This window comes from Equus caballus, chromosome 5 (genome assembly GCF_041296265.1).
Source record: "Equus caballus isolate H_3958 breed thoroughbred chromosome 5, TB-T2T, whole genome shotgun sequence".
NCBI classification, from domain to species: Eukaryota; Metazoa; Chordata; class Mammalia; order Perissodactyla; family Equidae; genus Equus; species Equus caballus.
The window spans coordinates 4,377,046-4,400,337 of record NC_091688.1 but is presented as its reverse complement, the minus strand read 5'-3'; the positions used below and the strand labels follow the sequence as shown (position 1 = coordinate 4,400,337).

The window sequence follows — 23,292 nt, the reverse complement described above, 5'->3', positions numbered from 1 at the left end:
CCCTTGGTGTCTGTAGGGTCTACAGTGACAGCCCCTGTTTCATTGCTGATATTTCTCTTTGTTAGCCTTGCTACAGATTTGTCAGTTTTCTTGAACTTTCCAAAGAATCCGCTTTTTGTTCCATTGCTTTGCTCTTTTGCTTTTCCGTTTTCCGTTTCACTGATTTCTGTTCTTCTGTTATTTCCTTCTTTCTGCTGAAGTTGAATTTGCTCTTCTTAGTGGTGGGAGCTTGAATTATTGATTTGAGATATTTCTATTTTTTTTTAAGTCGGGGTTTTAATTTTTTAAAATTTTTTTGAGGAAGATTAGCCCTGAGCTAACATCTGCTGCCAATCCTCCTCTTTTTGCTGAGGAAGACTGGCCCTGAGCTAGCATCCGTGCCCATCTTCCTCTACTTTATATGTGGGACACCTACCACAGCATGGCTTGCCAAGTGATGCCATGTCCGCACCCAGGATCCGAACCGGCGAACCCTGGGCTGCTGAAGCGGAACATGTGACCGTAACCGCTCCGCCACCAGGCCAGCCCCACTATTTCTTTTTTCTAATGTATGCGTGTTAGTGGTACAAATTTTCCTTTCAGTACTGCTTTGGGTATGTCTCACAAATTTTTGATATTTTGTATTTTCATTTTCATTCTTTTCAATGTATTGTTTTTTACTTCCCCTGAGATGCTCTCTTAGTCATGGATTATTTAAAAGTATGCTGTTTAGTTTCCAAGTGTTTGGGTCCAACATAACGTTTCTGTTATTAATTTCTAGTTTATCCATTGGACTTGGAGAACATACTCTGTATGATTTTAATTCTTTTAAATTTGTTGAAGTTTGTTTTACTGACCAGGACATGGTCTATTTTGGTTGACATTCTAAAGGCATTTGAAAAGAATATGTATTTTGCTTTCATTGGTAGAGTGTTGTAGAAATGCTAATTAGATCCTGTTGTTTGATGGCGGTGTTGAGTTCTTCTATGCCGAGGGCTGATTTTCTGTCTAGTTGTTCTGTCAATTGCCGAGAGATAAATGTTCAAGTCTCCAACTGTATTTGTGGATTTGTCTGTTTCCCTTTTCAGTTCTATCAGGTTTTGCTTCACATATTTTGCAGCTTTGTTTGATGCATAAACATTTAGGATTGCTATTTTTCTTGGTGTATTGACACTTTTATCATTATATGGTATTCCTCACTGTCTCTGGTAACTTTCTTTGCTCCAAAGTCTACTTTGCCTGATATTAATATATCTACTCATTTTCTTTTCATTAATATTTGCATGATATATCTTTTGCCGTTCTTTTACTTTCAGCCTGCCTATGTCATTATATTTGAAGTTTCTTATAGACAGCATGTAGTCGAGTCATGTTTTTAAAACCACTCTGATGATTTCTGTCTTTGGATTGGTATATTTAGACTATTTACATTGTATTTACATTTAATGCAAGTAATATATTAGGGCTTAAGTCTACCATTTTATTTTTTGTTGTATTTTTGTTCTGTTTTTCATGTCTCTGTTTGTATTTTTCCACTTTTCTTTGGGTTATTTGAACATTCTTTAGAACTCTATTTTGATTTATCTATAGAATATTTGAGCATCTCTCTTTGTATAGCGTTTTTTTTTTTTTTTGAGGAAGATTAGCCCTGAGCTAACTGCTACCAATCCTCCTCTTTTTGCTGAGGAATACTGGCTCTGAGCTAACGTCTGTGCCCATCTTCCTCTACTTTATATGTGGGACGCCTACCACAGCATGGCTTGCCAAACGGTGCCATGTCCGCACCCGGGATCCGAACTGGCGAACCCCGGGCCACCAAAGTGGAACATGCGCACTTAACCGCTGCGCCACTGGCTGGCCCCTGTATAGCTTTTTTAGTGGTTTCTCTAGGTATTATATTGTATATACATAACCTATCACAGTTTGCTGACGCAAACCGTTGCTGGACCCAGTCCCAATGTGTGTGTGTGTAGGCTTCCCCAGACCAACAAACAGTTCTTAGACTTAGACACCTTGCTGGTGTGTGAGAATTCAAGTCAATTGTGACACTATCTACCTGTAGATAGAATCAGATTCCACAGGTAGAGGGCTCCGTCCCACAAGACTGCCCTCCACTTGAGATGCCAGTTGCAAGCCCAGGTACTTCTGATCAACTGGCTATAAATCAGAGGTTCCCACGACCCCCTCCTTGGGTTCAATTAATTTGCTAGAACGGCTCACGGAACTCAAGAAAACCTGTTTATTCACTAGATTACTGACTTATTACAAACCATGTTAAAGGATATGAACCAACATCCCGCTGAAGAGATACTTAGGGTGAGGTTTCAAACCATGGAGCTTCTGTCCTTACGGAGCCAGGGCCGGGCACAGTGGCACATGGAAGTGTTCTGGCTCCCCATTGTGGAAACTCTGAAAAAGGGCCAATGAGTTGTCCTTTTGGGTTTTCTTTTTTGTTTTTTGCTTTTGGTGAGAAAGATTGGCCCTGAGCTAACATCCGTTGCCAATCTTCCTCTTTTTGCTTGTGGAGGATTGTCACTGAGCTAACATCCATGCCAGTCTGCCTCTATTTTTGTAATGTGGGATGCCATCACAGCATGGTTTGATTAGCAGTGTGTAGGCCTGTGCCCAGGATCCAAACTTGTGAACCCTGGGCCGCTGAAGCAGAGACAGCAAACCCAACCAGTGCACCACTGGACTGGCTGCCCCTTTGGGTTCTTACGGAGGCTTCATTATGTGATCATGACTGACTAGGTCATTGGCCATTGGCAAATGATTCAACCTCTAGCCCCTCTCTCCTCCCCAGAGGCCAGGGGGGTGGGACTAAAAGTTCCAACCCTCTAATCATGTCGTTGTCTCCACTGGTCTTCAGGAGCTTTCCAAATGTACCCTCATTAACATAACAAAAGACACCTCAATCACTCTCAACACTTAGGAAATTCCAAGGGTTTGGGGAGGTGTGAGGCAGAAATGGGGATGAAGACCCAATATATATTTCTTATAATAAATCACAATATCACAACTGGTGTCATCATTTTACCAGTTTGAGTAGAGTATGGAAACCTTACCCCTTTTTACATCCCTTTACCCTCTACTATTTATAATTGTCTTAAACATTTCTTCTGCATATATTTTTTTGAGGAAGATTAGCCCTGAGCTAACTGCTGCCAGTCCTCCTCTTTTTGCTGAGGAAGGCTGGCCCTGAGCTAACATCCGTGCCCATCTTCCTCTACTTTATACATGGGATGCCTGCCACAGCATGGCTTGCTGAGTGGTGCCATGTCCGCACCGGGGATCCGAACCGGCGAAACCCGGGCTGCCAAAGCAGAATGTGCGCACTTAACCACTGTGCCAACAGGCCGGCCCACTCTGCATACATTTAGAACAACACTAGGCAGTTGTACAATTTTTGCTTCAATTGCAAACATAATTCAGCAAACACAGAGGAGAAGAGAAATCTATTGTATTCACCCATATTTTTGCTTAGCCTCTTCTTTCTTCTTTCCTGGTGTTCCACAGTTTCTTCTTTTATCATTTCCTTTCTTTTTAGAGAATGTTCTTTAGTGATTCTTTTAGGGTTGGTCTACTGGCTTTCAATTCTCTTAGTTTGGTAAGAGTGAAACTTCTTGAAAAAAAGCTTTTTTTAAAAAAAACAAACAACTTTCAGTGGTTTCCCATTGAGCTTACAGTGACCCCCAAACTCCCAAGCAGGACTGGAACTCCCCGCAGGATCTAACTTCCACGCCCCTCTCTGATTCACATGATGAGATTATCCCATGAATTTATTTATCTGTCATTGATTGTTGGTCTCCCATCGTTAGAATGTCAGCTCCTCAGTCTCCAATCTTACAATGATGCCCAGGACCTGGAGGCACCCAACTGATGTTGTGGAGTGATTGAAAGAATGGTATCAGTGCTAGGTCTTGCAAAGGGAAAGAGAAAAGCATAGAAGAGACTGGATCAAGTCGCACCCTTGATCCCACTCTCCTACCTACCCCCCCCCACTCACACCTGGCCCCTTTTTTTGGTGTGCTGCCCTCCCTTGGTTTCCCTAATGCTGTACTCTTCCCGTCCCCCCTACCTCTCTGACTAGTCATCAGCTTGGCTCCTCTCCCTGGGTCTACTTGCCCCACTAGCACAGTCCTCAAGTTCCATCCTTAGCCCTCTTCTTTGCTAGCTTGGTACTCTCTCCCCAGTAGTTTTCAGTTATTCATCTATTCCCCAGCCTCCAGGTGGAAGTGTGAGTGCGCGTGTGTGTGTAATCTCCAACCATAACCTCCCTTAATCCAGACTCATGTTTCCGATTTCCCATTGGACTGTCCTATAGATCCCCTCAAACTCAACCCATCTGAAACTTACTGTATTACCCTCCATCGCATACTGCGCTTCCTCCTGTCTTTCCTAGCTTGATTTTTGGCAACATCTATTTCTCTCTCACCTCCATCACTATCTTGCCTATGCCTCATTTTCTCAATATCATTAGTATCCTTGCAGTACCACTCACCTCATCCTGCCCATCATCACTTCTTGATATTCCATCGTTATAGCGTCTGACGCAGACTTCCTTCTCCTATTCTCTTGCCTCTCCTACTTGCTGCTTCCAGTGTTACTTTCCTAAAAATAATTGGTTGGATTACTACTATTCCCTCTTCAGAAACTGTGACATTTCCCCATTGTCTATGGAATAAAGACCAAACTTCGTAGTGCGATGTTCAATGTCTTCCATACTCTGCTCCCAAACTCTCTCTCCAAATACGTCTCCTGCAGGAGCACTCCAGGGCTCTACACACCGTGGCTCAGCTGCGCTGGTCTCCTTACATTCTCCTAATTGGTAACGTGCTCATGGCTTCTGTGCCTTTGCATTGACTGCCCCTCTATTTTCTACTTGGAATATCTCTTCATCCTTCGTGGTGCGATCAAAATACTTCCTCCTCCATGAAGCCTTTCTGAATCCACCAAGACTGAACTAACTGTTCTTTCTTCTCTATCCCGCAACATACTACTCGTTGCTCTTTACCTCTTAAATCACTCTTCCTGGTATTAGGACTAGTTACTTAAATCTCTGTCTCCATGGATTGTAAGCTCCTTGAGGGTTAAAAGCATGCATTACTCACATTTATAGCCTTCACAGGCTATGGTGAATAAAAAGTCTGTACGGTATTGACATGAACTCTCTGACACTTGCTGTTTGTGCCCATTCGCATGGCGCTCGTTTACTGCCTGCCAGTCTAGCTCGTTATGTATGGATCTCATCTCTCCAGGAGATTAGGAACTTAGCTGTGCTCATCTTCGTATTTCCACATCGCCTATCACAGTGTCTTGCAACTCAAGTGTTACATGAATGACTGGAGGGATAAATAAGTAATGCATTTTGGGGTGCCAGGAGACAAAATTACTAGGCAAGTTTACTATTCAAACCTCACCATTTTTAATATCTCTTTCTGATAATAACCATGTCGTACTCAGAGTACAGTCTCCCACAGAATGTGTTTGCATCTGATGGGTATTTGAGCATGCATACAAGATCCATCCTGATAATCTTTGAATCAAATTTTTGTAAAACTGCAGGTATTACGGAAGGAAGGCTTCCAATAGTTATTACCAATCCCTTTTTTGGGGGGTGGGGAGGCAGAACATTTTTAAAGTAAATTTAGATTTTCATATGTCGGTTTTACATAAAACATAGTATTCCAGAATATCTGATGAGCCAATACACATCTCTGCCTGCTCTTTCTCACATGAGATCCATCTCAAAGCTTATTGGAAAATCAGGATAATCACAGGACGATGACTCGACTTTTCTTCCCTTTTATCTTCCAATAGAGAATTTTGCTAAGCCAACAGAGGAATTAAAAATGTTCACTCTCAGTAATGAGGAGGAAAGTGAAGAATTCTGTAACCTCGCAAGTGGTGTCAGACTGAAAAACTTGTCACCGCCAGCATCATTAAAAGGTAAAGAAAATTTGACCTGGTGTTCATTTTCTGGGACTTAAAATCCCCTTTTGCCGTCTCTAGGATGGCTATCTAAAAAAGGAGAAAGGATAGTAGTAACAGCCTGCGGTTGTTGTCTGTTTTGTGTTGCCCCAGGCAGTGGGAAGTCTCCACGGTGGGCTTAGCTTTTCTCCTTCTAATTAGGAGCCACCTTCCCGCTGTGCATATTCTGGGGTCTGATTTGAACAAAGTTTTGCTTAATTGCATAAAAGAATGAGGTACAGTATATATTGAATTAAACAGAAACCAAATAGAGAAAACCCAATATTGAAACTCTTTCTGCCATCTACTTTTATAAGAAATGGCGAGCAAGGCAATTTATATCATGGCTGTATTATTATTCTTTAAAGAAAATTGGCTTTCAAGCAATGTTCTAGTATGCATTCAGCTCTAATCCATGCCGTCTATAAATAACTTCAAATGTTTCGAAGGATGACCTAGGGACGCCTCAAGGTTCTCAGTCTTCAGAAGAGCATCATTTGTGTTTTGTTCACGATGTCTACTAAAGCAGGAAGGTGGACTAGGGTGGCCTGTGTAGTGTTCTGTGGGCAAGTTGAGAAGTTCAAATATCGTCTCTGATGAGGGGGCTGCATTGGAAGGACATTCTGATCAAGATGTCCAGGAGGCCACGTGAGCTTTGATGCTTGAGCTTAGGTGAAAAGCTGGGTTTGGAGTAGGAACTTCCGGACACTTTGGCATGAGCGTAGAGATGACAATGGACTGTCACAAGAATAAATGAATCTCTGAGGAAGATAGAGAGAAGGCTTATTGGTAAGAGGTTCCAGGAGAAGGCGTAGCCAGTGAAGTAGATAGAGAAGGACCCGCTGGAGAAGTCAACACAGAACATGGATGGCGAGCCCTGCGTTTTCTGACTACTGTGGCCTGCAATAACCTCTCCTCTCCTCCAAACCCTTGCCACACTTTAACGCAAAATCAGAATACCTTGAAATCAATCCTATTTTTGTCTGACCACTGTGCTATTTGTATTTTTAGATCATAGCATCTACATCTTTTGTATTCCCAGCGTGAGTGCTATCTGTGAAGTAGGTACTAAGAAAATCCTTCTTTTGGCTTAGTTTGACTGGGTTTCTGTTACCAAGAACTGTAGAACAGGACAGTTGCCCATCTCCAGAATGTATTTGATAAAGACAGATTACCACTTCACTATCGTGTGGCTTTCCACCTGCAGAAATCTCTCTGGTTCAGCTGGATAGCATGAGCCTTTCCCACCAGATGTTAGTGAGATGTGCGGCCATCATTGGCCAGACCTTCACTACAGAGTTGTTGTTTGAGATTCTCCCTTGTTGGAACATGAAGATGATGATCAAGGCCCTGGCGACTCTAGTGGAATCCAACATCTTTGATTGTTTCCGGAATGGCAAGGAGCTCCGAATGGCTCTGAAACAGAACACGGCCTCGTTTGTGGTGAATTATCGCTCCCTGTCTCTGAAGCCCAGTGAAGGAATGGGTGAGTAAAGCCTGGAAGTGACCCATACTTCCTGTTAGTTAAAGGGACATCTAGATCAAAGAACTGATCTCGGTTAAGTAGCAGGAGTTGATTCGTTGCCCAGCGCCTGGCTGAAAAAACCTTTCTGTTCTCTCTAGCTCACGGAGAGGAGGAAGAGCTTCGTGAGCTGGAAAGCGAGGTGATCGAGTGTCACATCATTCGATTCTGCAAGCCTATTATGCAGAAAACAGCCTATGAGCTGTGGCTGAAGGACCAGAAGAAAGCCATGCACTTGAAATGTGCCCGCTTTTTAGAAGAAAATGCTCACAGGTGTGACCACTGCCGAAGTGGTGACTTCATTCCGTATCACCACTTCACGGTGGACATCCGGCTCAACACTCTGGACCTGGGCACCATTAAGAAGATGGCGAAGTCCCATGGATTTCAAAGTAAGCTTACTCTAGTCCTAATTAGTCCTAACTACTCCTGGGGAATGTGGAGGCTAAGACTTAGAATGAGTGAGTCTGGACCTGGAGGGTTTCAAGCCCCCTGAGGCTTGGGCACAGCAAACGCTGAGACGCCAGCAGTACCGGTCAGTGGGGCAGGGGAGAGCTGGGAATGTGTGTGTAGCCAAGTCTAGCAGAACCAATCTCACTGTGAGACTCTCAGTGAGGAACTGGGGACAAGAACTCTGGCAAAATGGAATGTGATCAGAGCTCAAATTAAAGTGTCCAAAGGGATAACACAAATTCAGCCTGTCAGCGCCCAGGATTCGAACCAGCGAAACCCCTGGCGGCCGAAGCGGAGTGTGTGAACTTAACCATTCGGCCACGGGGCCGGCCCCATGTCAGTCTAGTTTGAAACAAGGTTCCAGCAAAAAAAGAGTATGAGTGAGAGAGAATTGTGCAAGGCTAAGCAAGTCAGGGCTCCAGAAAAGAGGGCTTGGGTTCAAGACCTTCTGTGAGGCAAAAGTGAAAAAGGTACAAAGTGATAGGACAAATCAGCCATTCAACCTGGGAAAACACAGTAGAGGATCCAAGGGGTGCCAGGGCCCAGGGACTCAGCTCCTGCAGACATGACAGGTGTGAGACTCGGGCAGCAGCCCCAATTCCTGCCCTCACTTGTGGGTGGCCAGGGAGCACCCAGTGTGCTGCCTGCCCTCACCAAAGGCCTCAGTGATTATGGCTAAATCTGGTCGGGAAAGCAAAGACTACAAGTAGAGGATTTTTATATGTTAAAGGATATTAAAAATTCGGAAGAAATGTATGCAAAGTGCCTAGCACATAGTAGGTACAAAATAAATATTTATTCTCATTCGTTCTCTATTTTACACGCATTTTTATTTGGTCCTCATATCACCCCTCCACGGTGGTGGGCTATTTTCATTTGATACACAAGAAAATTGAGCTTCTGGATGATAAAATAACTTGTCCAATGCCAGAGAATGAGTGGCAGACTTTATGCAACCCCAGATCAATCTAATTCCGAAGGTCATGCTGTGCCCGTTGCACCTGAGCTTCCCAAAATGCAGGGTTGGACTTTTAGGTAATACGGGCCAAGGAGATTGGAAGAAGTTCATAGCTACAGCATCAGGTATGAGTCAGAGAGCAAGGACGGTGACTTGATCAAGAGGAAAGCAGCTTTGCACCCTGGTCCCAGCCTATTGTTGACCCTGTTTACTAACACCTGCCTATCTCCCTTTTCAAAAAAGAGAAATCGAGCTCTAGGTTCAGGCCTTCGAGTCTGGATCATGAGGATTTCCAGCCCCCTGAGGGCTTGGGCGCAATGATGGTGAGGCGTCAGCTGTAATCTTAGACTTAGCAGACGTCAGCAGGGACGATGTCAGGGCAATGTACGTGTGGCTGAGTCTAGTGCTTATTATTAGCATTGATTACATTTCCCCTCGTGCATTATGTTTTTCCAAAATTGGAAATGTTTTATTATTATTATTATAGAAGTACTATGTGTGTAACATGATGTTGAACTTGAAATTTGTACCAAGCACCAAGATACAGGGGATGCTGCAATCCAAAGTGAGGTAATAGACGGACATACAGAATTTATGAAAGAAACAGCTGTGGGTCAGTTATCATCCTGGATCCCTCATCCAGAGCCAAGACATAAGAGTGAGGAGGAGTGTGGAGAGAGCCAGGGTTAGTGAAGAGATGTCTTTGGGGGGAACCGATGAGGTTGTGCGTGCCCTCCTCAGCTTGGTTGCTTCCTTTGTCACTTCAACCCTAGTAAGGTGTCTTCCTTGGAATCAGGTAGAGGACACGGAAGACTGGGGCCTCCCTCATACCTAAGAAAGCTAAAGTGGCCTGTGGCTGCACCGGGACCAACGTGCCCTCCCAGAGTTTGGGAAAGGATGTGTGAGAGTCTCCCATGGATCAGATATAGCTCACCTGGGAGAAAAAGCCAGACTGGAGGCATTTAAGTCCTTCCCCAGAGTACCCTTAGGAATGTGAGAAGAGTCCTAGATCCTTGGAATGGATCGAGACTCAAAAAAAAATTACAGTTTTTAAGAGGAACATGAGGATTGAAAGAGAGTGAATCGCTAGAACAAAACAGGGGCTAAGGGAGCAGGCTGCGGAGAGCTGGAAAGGATGCACGCCCAAACCCAGGAAGCTTCAGGGAGGGGTCCCAACACAGGGCCATAGTCCATAGGCAAAGAACCAGTGAGAGTATCAGTAGGAGAGAGCTGACTGACAGAGATATGAGAAAGAGGAGAGAATATTCCACACTGTGTGGGATCAGCGTTATTATGTATATATTATATATGAAAAGGTATATAAATATACATTTGGGGGGCTGAAATCAGCTGGCATCTAGTGGCTAGGTGGATCCGAGCAGTTGGTCTGAAGCAGGCTGGCCAGGGTCATGAAGGAAAACACGTTGAGTTGGCTGGGATCCTGCGGTCTACCTCACCGCAGTCTAGCTCGGGAGTGTATGTGCCCAGGTGTGTCCGAGCGATGTCTGCCCTTTCACCAGCACCTCCACCCGAGTGAGCCCAGGGCTCTACTGTTTCTCTTATCAGGATTTTTCAGCCGTTTAAAAGGGTATCAACTAGACATCTTTAAATACAGACTTTTTAAATTTCCTAAAAGTTTTACCGTGAATACAACAATCTCAAGACCCGCTGTCCCACGCGCCTTCAGCAGTTCTCAGGGGCGACGTTCAGCTTAGCTGTTTTTTCAGCCATCACCTCCATATACCAAATGATGTGTTAATAATGCTTTTTAAAAGATCGAATTCTGACATTATCTATTGTCTTGCTGTGGTAGGTGAGGATTAAACTCCGCTATGCCGCTCCTCAGCGCCTTCCCCCAATATTGTTGTATTACTATCGTGAGATAAACCCATCAAGTGTTTGCATTATTGAGACTATGTAAATGCTGCCTATTGCAGAATCGAGGAATATACTGTGAAGAGATTTCTTAACTAAAGTCTATTTTTCCTGGAGTTTCTAGGAGACTTTTCTTTTTTCAGTGTCTTCCTTATAATACCCTGCTTCAATCTTGGCTGGACGCTCTGTCTGTCCGTTACCCCTCTGTCTCCCCAAGTGTGGGGCATGCCTTTGGGTAATGCTGGTGAAGAACGTCATTGGAAGAGGTTCAAGGATGCAGCCTTGGATCAAGTGGTGACGTTGGTCTTCTTCCAGGATCAACAGCTCTTGGAATCCTTCCTGGACTCTCTCCTTCCACTTGCTCTCCCTACTGCATGAGCGACCACTCCTCTGTCTCCTTTGTCTTCTAGACGTGTGTTGAAATCTCATCTAATGTTTCATTAACTCACTCAACAAATACTGAGTTTCTACTGCGTGCCACACCCTGCGCTAGGCCCCTGAGCTGCATCAGTGAACAGAGCAGCAGTCTACTGGGGAGAAGCAGACAATGGAGAAGAAAACATCATAAAGCAGTAAATTCTAGTGTATGTTATAAGTGATAGATCCGAAGGAGGAAAACAAAAAAGGGTATTGGGTAGAACAAGGGGGATTAGGAGTGCAGAGTCCCTAGGGTAGCCTCCAGGAGAGGTAGGATCCGTAGAAAGACAGAGGAAGTGGGGGACTTTGTTGTATGGAGGGCTGGAGAAGAGCATGCTAGGCAGGGAGGTAGCCAGTGCAACGGCCCTGCGACAGGAATTGACTCTCCATTGAATACATTGTGGGTTTATGCTTTTAAAAATTATTTCGTTCTCATTTTATTGGGGTAAAATGTCCTGGACCTGGAGGTATATGAGATAAACAAAAGAGGTCAGTCTGTCACCAGAACCGAAAGTCTTATTTCTCAGTCTTTGAAACTATCAGGTGAGCACGTGATATTTTTGCTTTCCTCCTTTCTTCTGAGAACCCATAAGCATTTTGCATATTTTTTTCCTTTGGATTTTTACAGATCCTCTTTGAAGTAGGAAACTCTTTTTTTTTTTTTTTTTTTGAGGAAGATTAGCCCTGAGCTAACATCTGCTGCCAATCCTCCTCTTTTTGCTGAGGAAGACTGGCCCTGAGCTAACATCTGTGCTCATCTTCCTCTACTTTATATGTGGGACGCCTGCCACAGCATCTCGTGCCAAGTGGTGCCCTGTCCGCACCCGGGATCCGAACTGGTGAACCCCGGGTCGGCGAAGCAGAACATGCAAACTTAACCACTGTGCCACCAGGCCAGCCCAAGGAAACTCTTAATATTTTGTTTGTAATGAAGAAAATTAAGAACTAAAACTAAAAATAATATGATTCACCCAAGGGGTAAATGATAATAATGACAAAAAGCATGTCTTGTATACCCCAACTTTATTTGCTTTATCTAGCCAATATTGCTCTTCTCTGCATCTCATTCTATCACTATTATAATTTGAAACATAAAAAAATAGGATTTTGAATAATAAAGATCATATATGAGAAACCCACAGCCAACATCACACTCAACAGTGAAAAACTGAAAGCCATTCCTCTGAGAACAGGAACAAGACAAGGGTGCCCACTCTCACCACTCTTATTCAACATATTTGTGGAAGTTTTAGCTAGAGCAAATAGGCAAGAAAAAGAAATAAAAGGCATCCAAATTGGAAAGGAAGAAGTGAAACTGTCACTATCTGTGGATGACGTGATTCTATATATAGAAAACCCTAAAGGATCCATCACAAATCTATTAGAAATAATTGTCGAATACAGTAAAGTTGCGGTATACAAAAACAACATACAAAAATCAGTTGCGTTTCTATACAGTAATAACGAACTAGCCGAAAGAGAAATCAGGAATATAATCCCATTTACATTCGCAACAAAAAGAATAAAATACCTAGGAATAAATTTAACCAATGAGGTGAAAGACTCATACACTGGAAACTGTAGGACATTGAAGAGGAAAGAAACTGACAGAAATTGAAGGAGACGGGGGCTGGCCCCGTGGCCGAGTGGTTAAGTTCGCGCGCTCCGCTGCAGGCGGCCCAGTGTTTCGTTAGTTCGAATCCTGGGCGCGGACATGGCACTGCTCATCAGACCACGCTGAGGCGGCGTCCCACATGCCACAACTAGAAGAACCCACAACGAAGAATACACAACTATGTACCGGGGGGCTTTGGGGAGAAACAGGAAAAAATAAAAAAAATCTTTAAAAAAAAAAAAAAAAAAGAAAAGAAATTGAAGGAGACGTAAAGAAATGGAAAGATATTCCGTGCTCATGAATTGGAAGAATAAACAGAGTTAAAATGTTCACATTACCTAAGGCAACCTGCAGATTCAACGCTATCCCAGTCAGAATCCCAATGACATTCTTCACAGAACTAGAACAAAGAACCCTAAAAATCTATGTGGAACAACAAAAGACCCCAAATAGCTAAAGCAATCCTGAAAAAAACCGAACAAACCTGGAGGCATCACACTCCCTGATTTCAAAATATACTACAAAGCTATAGTAATCAAAATAGCATGGCGCCAGCCAGAAAAACAGACACACAAAAGAATGGACTGCCACGTGCAAAGAATGAAAGTAGACTGTTATCTTACACCATACACAAAAATTAACTCAAAATGGGTTAAAGACTTGGATGTTAAGACCTGAAACCATAAAATTCCTAGAGAAAAACATAAATAGTACACTCATTGACATCAGTCTTAGCAGTATCTTTTCAAATACCCCGTCTGCTCAGGCAAGGGAAACAAAAGAAAAAATAAACAAATGGGACTTCATCAGACTAAAAAGCTTCTGCAAGGCAAAGGAAACCATCAACAAAATGAAAAGATAATCCACCAACTGGGAGAAAATATTTGCAAATCATATATCCCACAAGGAGTTAATTTCCAAAATACATAAAGCACTCATACAACTCAACAACAAAAAAACAAACAACCTCATCAAAAATTGGGCAGAGGATACTAACAGACGTTCTTCCAAAGAAGATATACAGATGACCAACAAGCACAGGAAAAGATGTTCAACATCACTAAACATTAGGGAAATGCAAATCAAAACTACAATGAGATATCACCTCACACCCATCAGAATGGCCATTATTAAAAATCCAGGAGGGGCTGCCCCATGGCCGAGTGGTTAAGTTCTCGAGCTTTGCTTCGGCGGCCCTAGGTTTTGGCAGTTTGCATCCCGGGTGCAGATATGGCACTGTTTATTAGGCCACGCTGAGGCAGTGTCCCACATAGCACAACCAGAGGCGCTCACGACTAGAATATACTATATAATGGGGGGCTTTGGGGAAAAGAAGAAGGAAAAAAAAAAGAACTTTGGCAACAGATGTTAGCTCAGGTGCTAATCTTTAAAAAAAAAAAAGGCAAGAAATAAGTATTGGAGAGAATGTGGAAAGAAGAGAAACCTCATACACTGCTGGTGCGAACGCAATCTGGTACAGCCACTATGGAAAACAGTTTGGAGATTTCCCAAAAAATTAAAAATAGAAATATCATATGATTCAGTTATTCCACTTCTGGGTATTTATCCAAAGAACATGAAAATACTAATTCAAAAAGACGTACGCAGCCCTATGTTCATTGCAGCATTATTCACAATAGCCAAGACTTGGGAGCAACCCAAGTGCCTACCAGTGGATGAATAGATAAAGAAGATATGGTATACACACAGTGGAATACTACTCAGCCATAAAAAAGACAAAATTGTGCCATTTGCAGCAACATGGATGGACCTTGAGGGTATCATGCTAAGTGAAATAAGCCCATATGGAGAAAGACAAATGCCATATGATTTCACTCACGTGCAAGATAAACAAACTCATAGATAAGGAGAACAGATTGGTGGTTATCAGAGGGGAAGGGAGTGGGGAAAGAACAAAAGGGGTAAAGGGGCACAGACGTATGGTGATGGATAAAAACTAGACTATTGGTGGTGAACACGTTGTCGTTTATACAGAAACTGAAATATAATAATGTACCCTTGAAGTTTATACAATGTCATAAACCAATGTGACCTCAATAAAATAATTCATAAATATATATATAGGATGTTTAAGGAGGAATAGCACTTTATTTTTACTCATTGATTTTTTTCCGACAAATGTGCATTTATTCAGCAAATATTTATTGAGTATCTACTATGTGCCAGGCAGTGATGCAGGTCTACGGGGGATATAGTGGTGGAAATGACAGATGTGTGTCTATTCTCATATATTTGAATTGCAATGAAGGCTGATAGACAATAAACAGATTAATAAAACCATCAAGGGGCCTTGTAGGCCTTGATATGTAGTCTGAATTTTATTCTAAGTGAATTGGAACATATTGGAGAGATGTTGATTAGAATTTGTGTTGGCTGCATACAACAAGGACCCAGCTAGAGTGGCTTAACTTTATTTATTATTAAATGTATTTCTTTGTCGTGTAAAATGCTTGTCTCATCACTTGGACTAATCATCAGAGACCCTTGGTCCAAAATGGCTGCTGGAGTTCTAACCATCATGTTCACGTTTAACACTTAGAAGAGGAGAAAAGAAACCAAACAAATGGAAGGGATGTCCCTCACCTTTTAAGGAATTTTCTACAAGTCCTACCCAATACTTCCTCTTACATCTCATTGACCAGAACTTAGGCATGTGGCTGTATGCAGTCACAAGGAAGGCTGGAAAATATAGCTGCCCTGAGTAAAACTGAGTTCCATTACTAAGGAGAAAAGGGACTATGGAAGTTGAGATAGGAAGCCAGCAATTTCTGCTACAGAGATCTGAATCATGTTTTTACAAACCCATTCTATCTTCTCTAGAGAAAACAGATTGAAGGGCATAGGAATAGAAAGGAGATCAGTTTTTCACACCTGTCCAGATAAAATTTGGCGATGGACTAGGATGGTGCTAAAGTAAAGATGGACAGAAGACGATGGATTCAGATACGTTTTTGGGTAGAGTCAATGGGACTTCCTGATAGACTGAATGAGGATCGGGATGAGGGAAAGAAAAGAATCATAGATATTGCCTGGGTTTTTGCCTTGACAAAATGGCTATATGGCACTGGCGCTTACAGAGACATGGGGAAAGTTATAGTGAAGTTATAGGGAAAACTTAGGTGGATATAGGTTTATGGATGAGAGATTCAAAAGTTCTGTTTGTTAAAAACAAACAGAAAAATTCTGTTTATGTTAATTTTAAAATACCGTTAGGCATCCAAGTGGCAGTTGCCAAGGATGCATTTGGATGCATGAGTCTGTAGTCAAGGGTAGATAATCAGGGCTTAGAGATATAAAATGGAAAGTTATTGGCATATGAATGTAATTTAAAGTCATGGGCAGATGAAATTACCTAGGGAGAAATTTGGATAGGACCAAATGAAGGCTTATCAACATTTGGAATGCTGATAGAGGAGTAGGAGCCAGAAAAGTGAGCAGCCAAGGAGCCAGGGGACCAAGGGAATGGTTGTTACAAAAGAGAGTGGTCAATTGCATTAAACGCTGCCAGAGAGGTGTAATAAGACGTGGACAAAGATGTAACCTTTGGATTTGGTGAATGGTAGCCACTGGTAACCTTGACAAGAGCAGTTTTAGAGGAATAGGAGGATAGAGGCATAATTCAATTTATTCAGCCTCTAGTCGCTAGAGATGCACTAGATGGTAGTCCAGGAGGAGAGGTGGGCAAATTCATCCTTCTACACTGTGACAAGGACTGTGATGTAGGTCTGCACGGGGAGTCGGGCACACGTGAGCTGGGGTACTAATTATAGGGGGCAAGGGCACGGAAGGCTTTCAGAAGAAGGTGGTAACTAAATGCTTAAACTGCACTTTTGGAAATTAAACGATCTCTGCAGCAACGCGTTCACCTTGGAGCCAGGGGACCTAGGTCCCGGTCTCACCTCCGTCACGAACATCCGTGATGTGAGACAAGTCCCTTCCCTTCTCCCTCAACGGAGAAGTGGCTAGATTAGACAACTCGCATTTGTTTTCTCTTTTGCGATCATTATGGAATTTCTAACCTATTGAAATATGGCTGGACTGAAGGTTTTAAATTCAAAATTCTCTGCCCTTTTGTTGACATTTTGGGGTATTACATTTAAATGTTCGTATTTCTCCACTAGAAACTGACGTCTCTTTCTTCAGGATCATTAATTCCTAGTTTCAGTTATTGCAGGGTAAATGAGTTAGGAGGACGTTATCATCTACAACAAACCCCAGCATTTCAGTGGCTTTACACAACAGAACAATAGTTTTTTCCCTGTGTCGACAATGATCCAAGAGTTTTGACAAATAGCCTTGCACAGTCAGCCAGGGACCCAGGCTCCCTCCATTCTGTGGTTCTGTTCTCCCTCAGAGCCTCTTGCTTTCCTGTGGAAGAAAAGGGTGGAGAAGATACCTAACCACCTCAGCTCACAAGTGACATATGTTACTTCTGCTCTGATTCCATTTAAACCAATCACACGGCTTTCCCTAAGGTGCAATGGGAACGGGTACAGAGCTTCTGGCTGGGCAGCAACAACTGTGTCGTGAAAGGGGCACAAGAGACTGGTGGACAACAGCCATCTCTGCCACATGGAAACTTTCAATGACCCACACAACTCATTTGTTTATTTTCTAGCTGAAGAAGAGATCAGCTTTTCCAAAATAGAGATTCCTAAGAAATCCGAGATATTTCCTGAAAGTCTCAGGTACGGGCGTATATCGTTGTTCAGGAGGCAGAGCACAAACAATTGTTGTTAAATTCAGAACACTGTTGGGGTCATCTGTCCGGTCAGGAGTCTGGCCACAGGGAGGGGAATGTCGGGAGGTGTGTGCTGAGTTTGGTGAGTAGTATCTACGTTAGACTTTATCATCTTGCTCTTTTATTTGTTTTTAAAGATATTTTCATCTTTTCATCATTACTATATCTACAAGTTATTACTCCTAATTTTTTCTGCCTTTGGACAGTTCTGAAGAAATAAGAGAAAAGATCTTGAGTTTCCTTGACATCATTATACTAAAAATGAAGACGTCTGAGGAAGACATCATCCCCCTGGAATCTTGCCAGTGTGAGGAAATCCTCGAGATCGTCACCATACCTCTGGCCAACCATTTTCTGGCTTTGGGAGAAAACAACAAAGCTTTATATTACTTCCTAGAAATCGCCTCTGCGCATCTCCTCTTAGGTGATAATTACATGGTAAGCTGTTTCCACCGGATGCCCTCCACCCTTGAGAGCTGACAGACCACAGAGCCAGAAGGGAAGCTGTTGTGTGCTTTTTTCTTTCTTCATGTTCTTGATTCCTGCCAGCATCTCCTTCCTTTGAAAATCAAATTGCTCAGAAGGGAAATGACCTGAGGTTGAGGAAAGTGAGAACAAATTGCCACTAACATTATATATCACTTAAAATATTGCCACCTTTAGAAACTTGCCGTGAATGGCCTACCTATATGTGGGGGGTGCATGTCTCATTTCCACAATGATGCAGACAGGACTCGTGGTATCGTAGCTTCAGTTTCAGCAGAGTCTTCCTCAGTAGCATCCTAGCGGCACCCGCTGTCTTCCCCACTACCTGTGCGCACAAGTACCTGGGGGCTTTGGAAAAGTACACATCTGGCTTCAGGCTTGTGACCTCCCAGGAGGCTCACCCACTTTGGTCTTCATGTAATTAGTGCTGAATTATCACACACACCTTTAGACTACCAAAGTACTAATGCACGTTCCTCTAGGATAGTTGTCACTGAGGCTCCAGGGCAATGTGCCCTTAGAAATGGGGGGATTAGAGACTAGAAGGAAATTTAAGAATTCCTTGTTGAGTGAGTTGGGAAGCGCCGAGCTGGTTTCTTTACTGCTAAGACATATGTAACTCTCCCAGAGGGTAGGGCTGGGGCTGGGGCACACTGTGTTTCTCGAACTTATTTGACCTTAGGTCACTTTTCGTAGAGCAGCTGGCTGGACTAAGCTTCTGTGAGCTCGCTTGAGGAAATGCCTTTGCGGGCCTTTCTCCGTCTGCCGCCATCCGGCTCCAGGCACAGCTTCACACGCCTCAGCGGCCCCGCCTGTGGTCTTCACACCCACACTGGGGGCAGTTCCGTGTTTTACAGTTGCTGTGGATCACAGCAACCTAATCAGCCCTCACACCTTAGGTTTACCTAAAAATTAAACCATTACAAATGCCAGAAAGCCTCTATTCTCTCAAGTATTTATGTTAAGCATGAAAGTCTCCCATGCATATTTTATACACCTATGTGGGGATATGGCCAGTGAGTCCCAGGAAGAGAAGGCCTAGGTGGGCTTGGGGGCCACCTTGCTAACCCTGTGCACACCCCCATTTCCCTCTGCAGGGAGTGGTGGATGCTCAGGAAGACAATGATTGGAAACAGAGCCCTGAGCAAAGTCCCAGAATGTGCCGTTTGCACCTGCCTCTCCCATCAAAGAAAACTTGGTAGGACTGGGGCTGGCGGCCACCTCATGTCTCCCTCCTTCTGCCTCCCACTCACACCCCTTAGGCAGCATAAGACTTGGGGAGACTGCCTCACCTGATTGTACTCTTCGAATCTGACCTTGCCTTGGCGTTTACACGTGCCAAGACTCTCCTGTCTAACGATGTCATGGGAGGTTGAAGATGAAGCAAGGAGAGTTGCTCGGGGCCTTACCTTCTCTTCCACCTCCCAAAGATGGCCCTGGCAAAGACGGAAGTGGGGTGGTTCATAACTCATTCCAGCAGTAGAGACTGGCTTCTCATAACTGCGAGGGTGCTATCAGGGGCAGTGAGTATGTTGGTGGAAATCAAGAGGTTGGGGATGGAATTACTTGAAGGAGGAAACTGCCTGGGGGAAACTTCAGGTAAGGTGACTTACGTGACAACATGAGGAAAGGGGGAGATTTCTAGATTCATCCTCTAGTATAGTGATCCAGGGCGCAAAGTGGACATGGAGGTGGCCTGTGTCTTCAGTGGGAGCCCGACCCATCCTCATCCTGTGTGGTGTTCGGAGGCCCTTTCTAATTAGGAGCTGGGGGTAGAGGCGGAGACGGGACCTGGAGTGGCGCCTGCCGCACTCCCTTCAGTAGAATCTGGGGCGATGGCCCTCTGTGGCCGGGCTCCCTGCTGACTCAACGCTTTCTGCTCCTTGTGCTGGTTGCAGGCATACGTGTACCTGAATGAGGGAGAGAGGCTGCTAAAAACTCTCAATAAGGAAAAGTCTTGGAATCAGACTTTTGAGTCTGCCACCTTTTACAGCCTCAAAGGTCAGGTAAGAAGACATTAAACACATGATGAACCTGTTATCTGCCTTGAGGGCTTCACGTAGAAGAAGAAGAATCAGCCCTAAAATTTCTACACCTGCCTCCCATCCCCTGCCACAGATCCTATCCAAGGCTCCGGAACCACAAGCCTTGGCACTCAAACCTCCTCACCATCACTTGCCAACAACAAGATCTTCCTTGTCCTCTTTTTTTTCCCTTTGGTGAAGAAGATTGGCTCTGAGCTAACATCTGTTGCCAATCTTCCTCTATTTTTTGTGTGTGTGTGGGATGCTGCCACAGCTTGGTTTGATGAGTCGTGTATAGGTCTGCACCTGGGATCCGAACCCGTGAACCCCAGGCCACTGAAGCAGAGCACACAAACTAAACCACTACAACCACTGGGCCAGCCCCCTTCCTTATCCTCTTAGTTGACATCTTTATGAAATGTTTTTCTAACAACCTCCGAAAATGGACATGAATTGGTAAACATTTTCTTAGAGGTAGATGACCCACAAGAAAGATGCTCGATCCTGGTCATGCAACCATCCCCCCATGCACACGTCCAATAAACATTTACCACTCTGCCAGACACAGGGGGATTTTGTTCCTGGGCCAGAAACTTACCATCTTTTGACAAGAATTCCCAATATATGCACTGTTGGAGCATAGCAACTAAGTCCAGAATCCCTGCTTTTCCTCTTTTCCTCTCTACCCCTCCCTTCTCCCTGCAGGTCTGCTTCAACATGGGCCAGATGGTGCTTGCCAAGAAAATGCTGAGGAAGGCCCTGAAGCTCCTCAACCGAATCTTTCCTAACAACGTCATCTCCTTGTTTCTCCAGACCCACGTCGAGAAAAACAGACACTTTCGTTATGTGAATCAGCAGGCCCAAGAGAGCTCGCCTCCAGGGTAAGGGGAGGAGGTAGGAGGAGCTGGGGGTGTCACCTCACTCCGCGGAGGAGAGAGACCTACACATAATCTAACAGACAGCCGGCCCCCAAAACCTGGGCCTCTAGGGCTGCAAGGAGCGCGGTGGCGGTGGCTCACCGGTGGGGAGGGCGCGGGTGGGGGCGGGCTCCCAGGCCAGAGCTGAGGGGCCAGAGAACACTTCACAGGCAGCTTTTGCCAAAGGGAGTTCAGGTTGTTGACACAAAATAACCAATTGCCGTTCTATAAATAAGAGAAATAAGGTGAATTTTAGCGAGGATTATAACCCAGGAAGGCCTTTTCCAGAAAGGAAGGAAATGTGGAGAAGCATGGTTTTCAGTACCGTCTTATATCTTTGTAGAACAAAGGACATACATTAAACACACCCAGAATACATCTTCAAAGTTTCAAATAGGTATTTAGTTGCAAATTAGCAGGTCAACAGGACCCTGATGTCAGGAGAGGGACTAACATGGATGTTACCCATAGGGTGTTACCAATAGAGCATTACCATTAGGGCTAGGAGGGGAAGCGTGCACTCTTATCCTAAGAGAGTGCATTCTCTACTTTGATGGTTAAAGTGGATGTACAACTGATACCGAGCGAGGGCTTGATCTGCTCACTGCAAGACAAAAACCCAGCCATCAAGAGGCCAGGCGGTGGGGAGAAAGAACTTTAGTAAGTGGTGAGCTAGCCGATTGCAAGATGGCAGACTATCACCCTTAAAAAAAACCACCTTAAAGGGGAACTGATTTGGAAATGACTTATGTAAGGCAAACGGGGGTTGGGGAGGGGCCTCAGGAGTGTCAGGTGCTGGATGACCGCAGACTGTCGGGCGCCTCTCCGTAGACAAAAAGTTTCAGATCTGCTGAATGCAACATTCCCAAGGAATCTAAGAAAACGTTAGTTGTTTTCTTCTCAGGGACAGAAGGAACAGTTTTTGGGGTAGGGACTGTAAATTTTCTGCCAACAAGTCCTTCTTTCTCTTGTTACTGATTAGCTTGCCTACGTGCACGTCTCAGTGTTTTCCCAAAGCACACTGTGAAGATAAGATGGGGGGCGCAGTTTAGACATGGGGTCTTTCACGTTAACTCGGTCTCATAATGTATGTTTCATAGGCCAAAAGTCAGGCTTCTTTAGTTCAAGCCAAAGCAGTTTTGAAACCAAATAGTTACCCCATACACCTCAATACGTGAAACTCTCTTGTCAAGGTGACAAAAAAATGTAAGGGAGCCAGTGGCAAGGTGAGCTCCAGTGCCCCTCCCTACCCATCTCGCCCACTGAGCCCTCTGGCTGTTCCAATTGGAACCTGCACCCCTGCTCCCAGAGCCTCAGTCACAAGCCCTCTTCCATTCATTGCTAAGACACTGGGTATTGTCTGTGTCCCGAAGAAGAATAGCAGGCCCTGAAGACGTCTGCCAGAAGACAAAGCAGCCCACCCCTCTATGCATCTCCAAAGGGATGTGTTACATGGGGGTATCACTGGTTAAGATTTGTACATTTCAATGTATGTAAATCTTATCTATAAAAGAACTGTAAGAGGGGCTGGCCCTGTGGCTGAGTGGTTGAGTTCCCGTGCTCTGCTGCAGCGACCCAGGGTTTTGCCAGTTCGGATCCTGGGCATGGACATGGCACCACTCATTAGGCCATGCTGAGGTGGCGTCCCACATGCCACAACTAGAAGAACCCACAACTAAAATATACAACTATGTACTGGGGGAATTTGGGGAGAAAATAAAGCAGAAAAAAAAAGTAAATAAATAAATAAAAATACCCAACTATGTACCAGGGGGCTTTGGGGAGAAAAAGGAAAAACTTAAAAAAAAGAACTATAAGAAATAATAATGGGGTGAGGGGAGAGAAACAATGAGCAGAGAGATAGATGAAATAAGAATGTAGATAGTTGCTGAAGCTGGGTGTTGGGTATACATGGTTCATTATATTTTTCTGTTTTACTGGATATGTATGTTTGAAATTTTCCACAGTAAAAGTTTTAAAATCTGTTCCACTTATCTAACAGTTCACACCAAGGGAGATCCCACCTTGGTGGGCTCTTGATTGTTGACAGATGACATCTTGGGAGAAGCCAGTAGCAATGTTCCTACAGGTTCTGCCTGAGATGCAAATATCTACTCCTATGAGCAGGTTGCTGCAACTTTTGCGACCCCACCAAAAACTGCCTTCCTCAGCTTCCCGAAAGTGTTCCCTTAAATGTGAGGGAGCCTGGAGTGGAAGGGAGCTGGAGCTGACCTCCACTGCAGCTTGCAGGCAGGCTCCTGGGGGTCTATGGAGACGCTGTCTCAGGAGACTCCTAGAGGGAGCGGGTGGGGAG

At 44.1% G+C, this 23,292-nt stretch overlaps 1 protein-coding gene across 9 annotated transcripts in view; it reads left to right on the top strand.

Annotated features, from left to right (window-relative positions):
* ADCY10 (adenylate cyclase 10) overlaps positions 1–23,292 on the top strand; it is an 83,050-nt gene that overhangs the window by 45,827 nt on the left and 13,931 nt on the right. For 5 of the 9 annotated variants that reach the window (XM_001493753.5, XM_014739550.3, XM_014739548.3 and 2 more), the window contains 7 exons: positions 5,800–5,928; positions 7,157–7,435; positions 7,573–7,863; positions 17,429–17,498; positions 17,758–17,989; positions 19,936–20,043; positions 20,767–20,942. In XM_001493753.5, coding sequence (XP_001493803.3) covers positions 5,800–5,928; positions 7,157–7,435; positions 7,573–7,863; positions 17,429–17,498; positions 17,758–17,989; positions 19,936–20,043; positions 20,767–20,942 — 1,285 coding nt within the window. The remainder of the gene's footprint in view (positions 1–5,799; positions 5,929–7,156; positions 7,436–7,572; positions 7,864–17,428; positions 17,499–17,757; positions 17,990–19,935; positions 20,044–20,766; positions 20,943–23,292) is intronic. The other 4 variants (XM_070267628.1, XM_070267627.1, XM_070267630.1 and 1 more) reach the window with 2 other exon arrangements.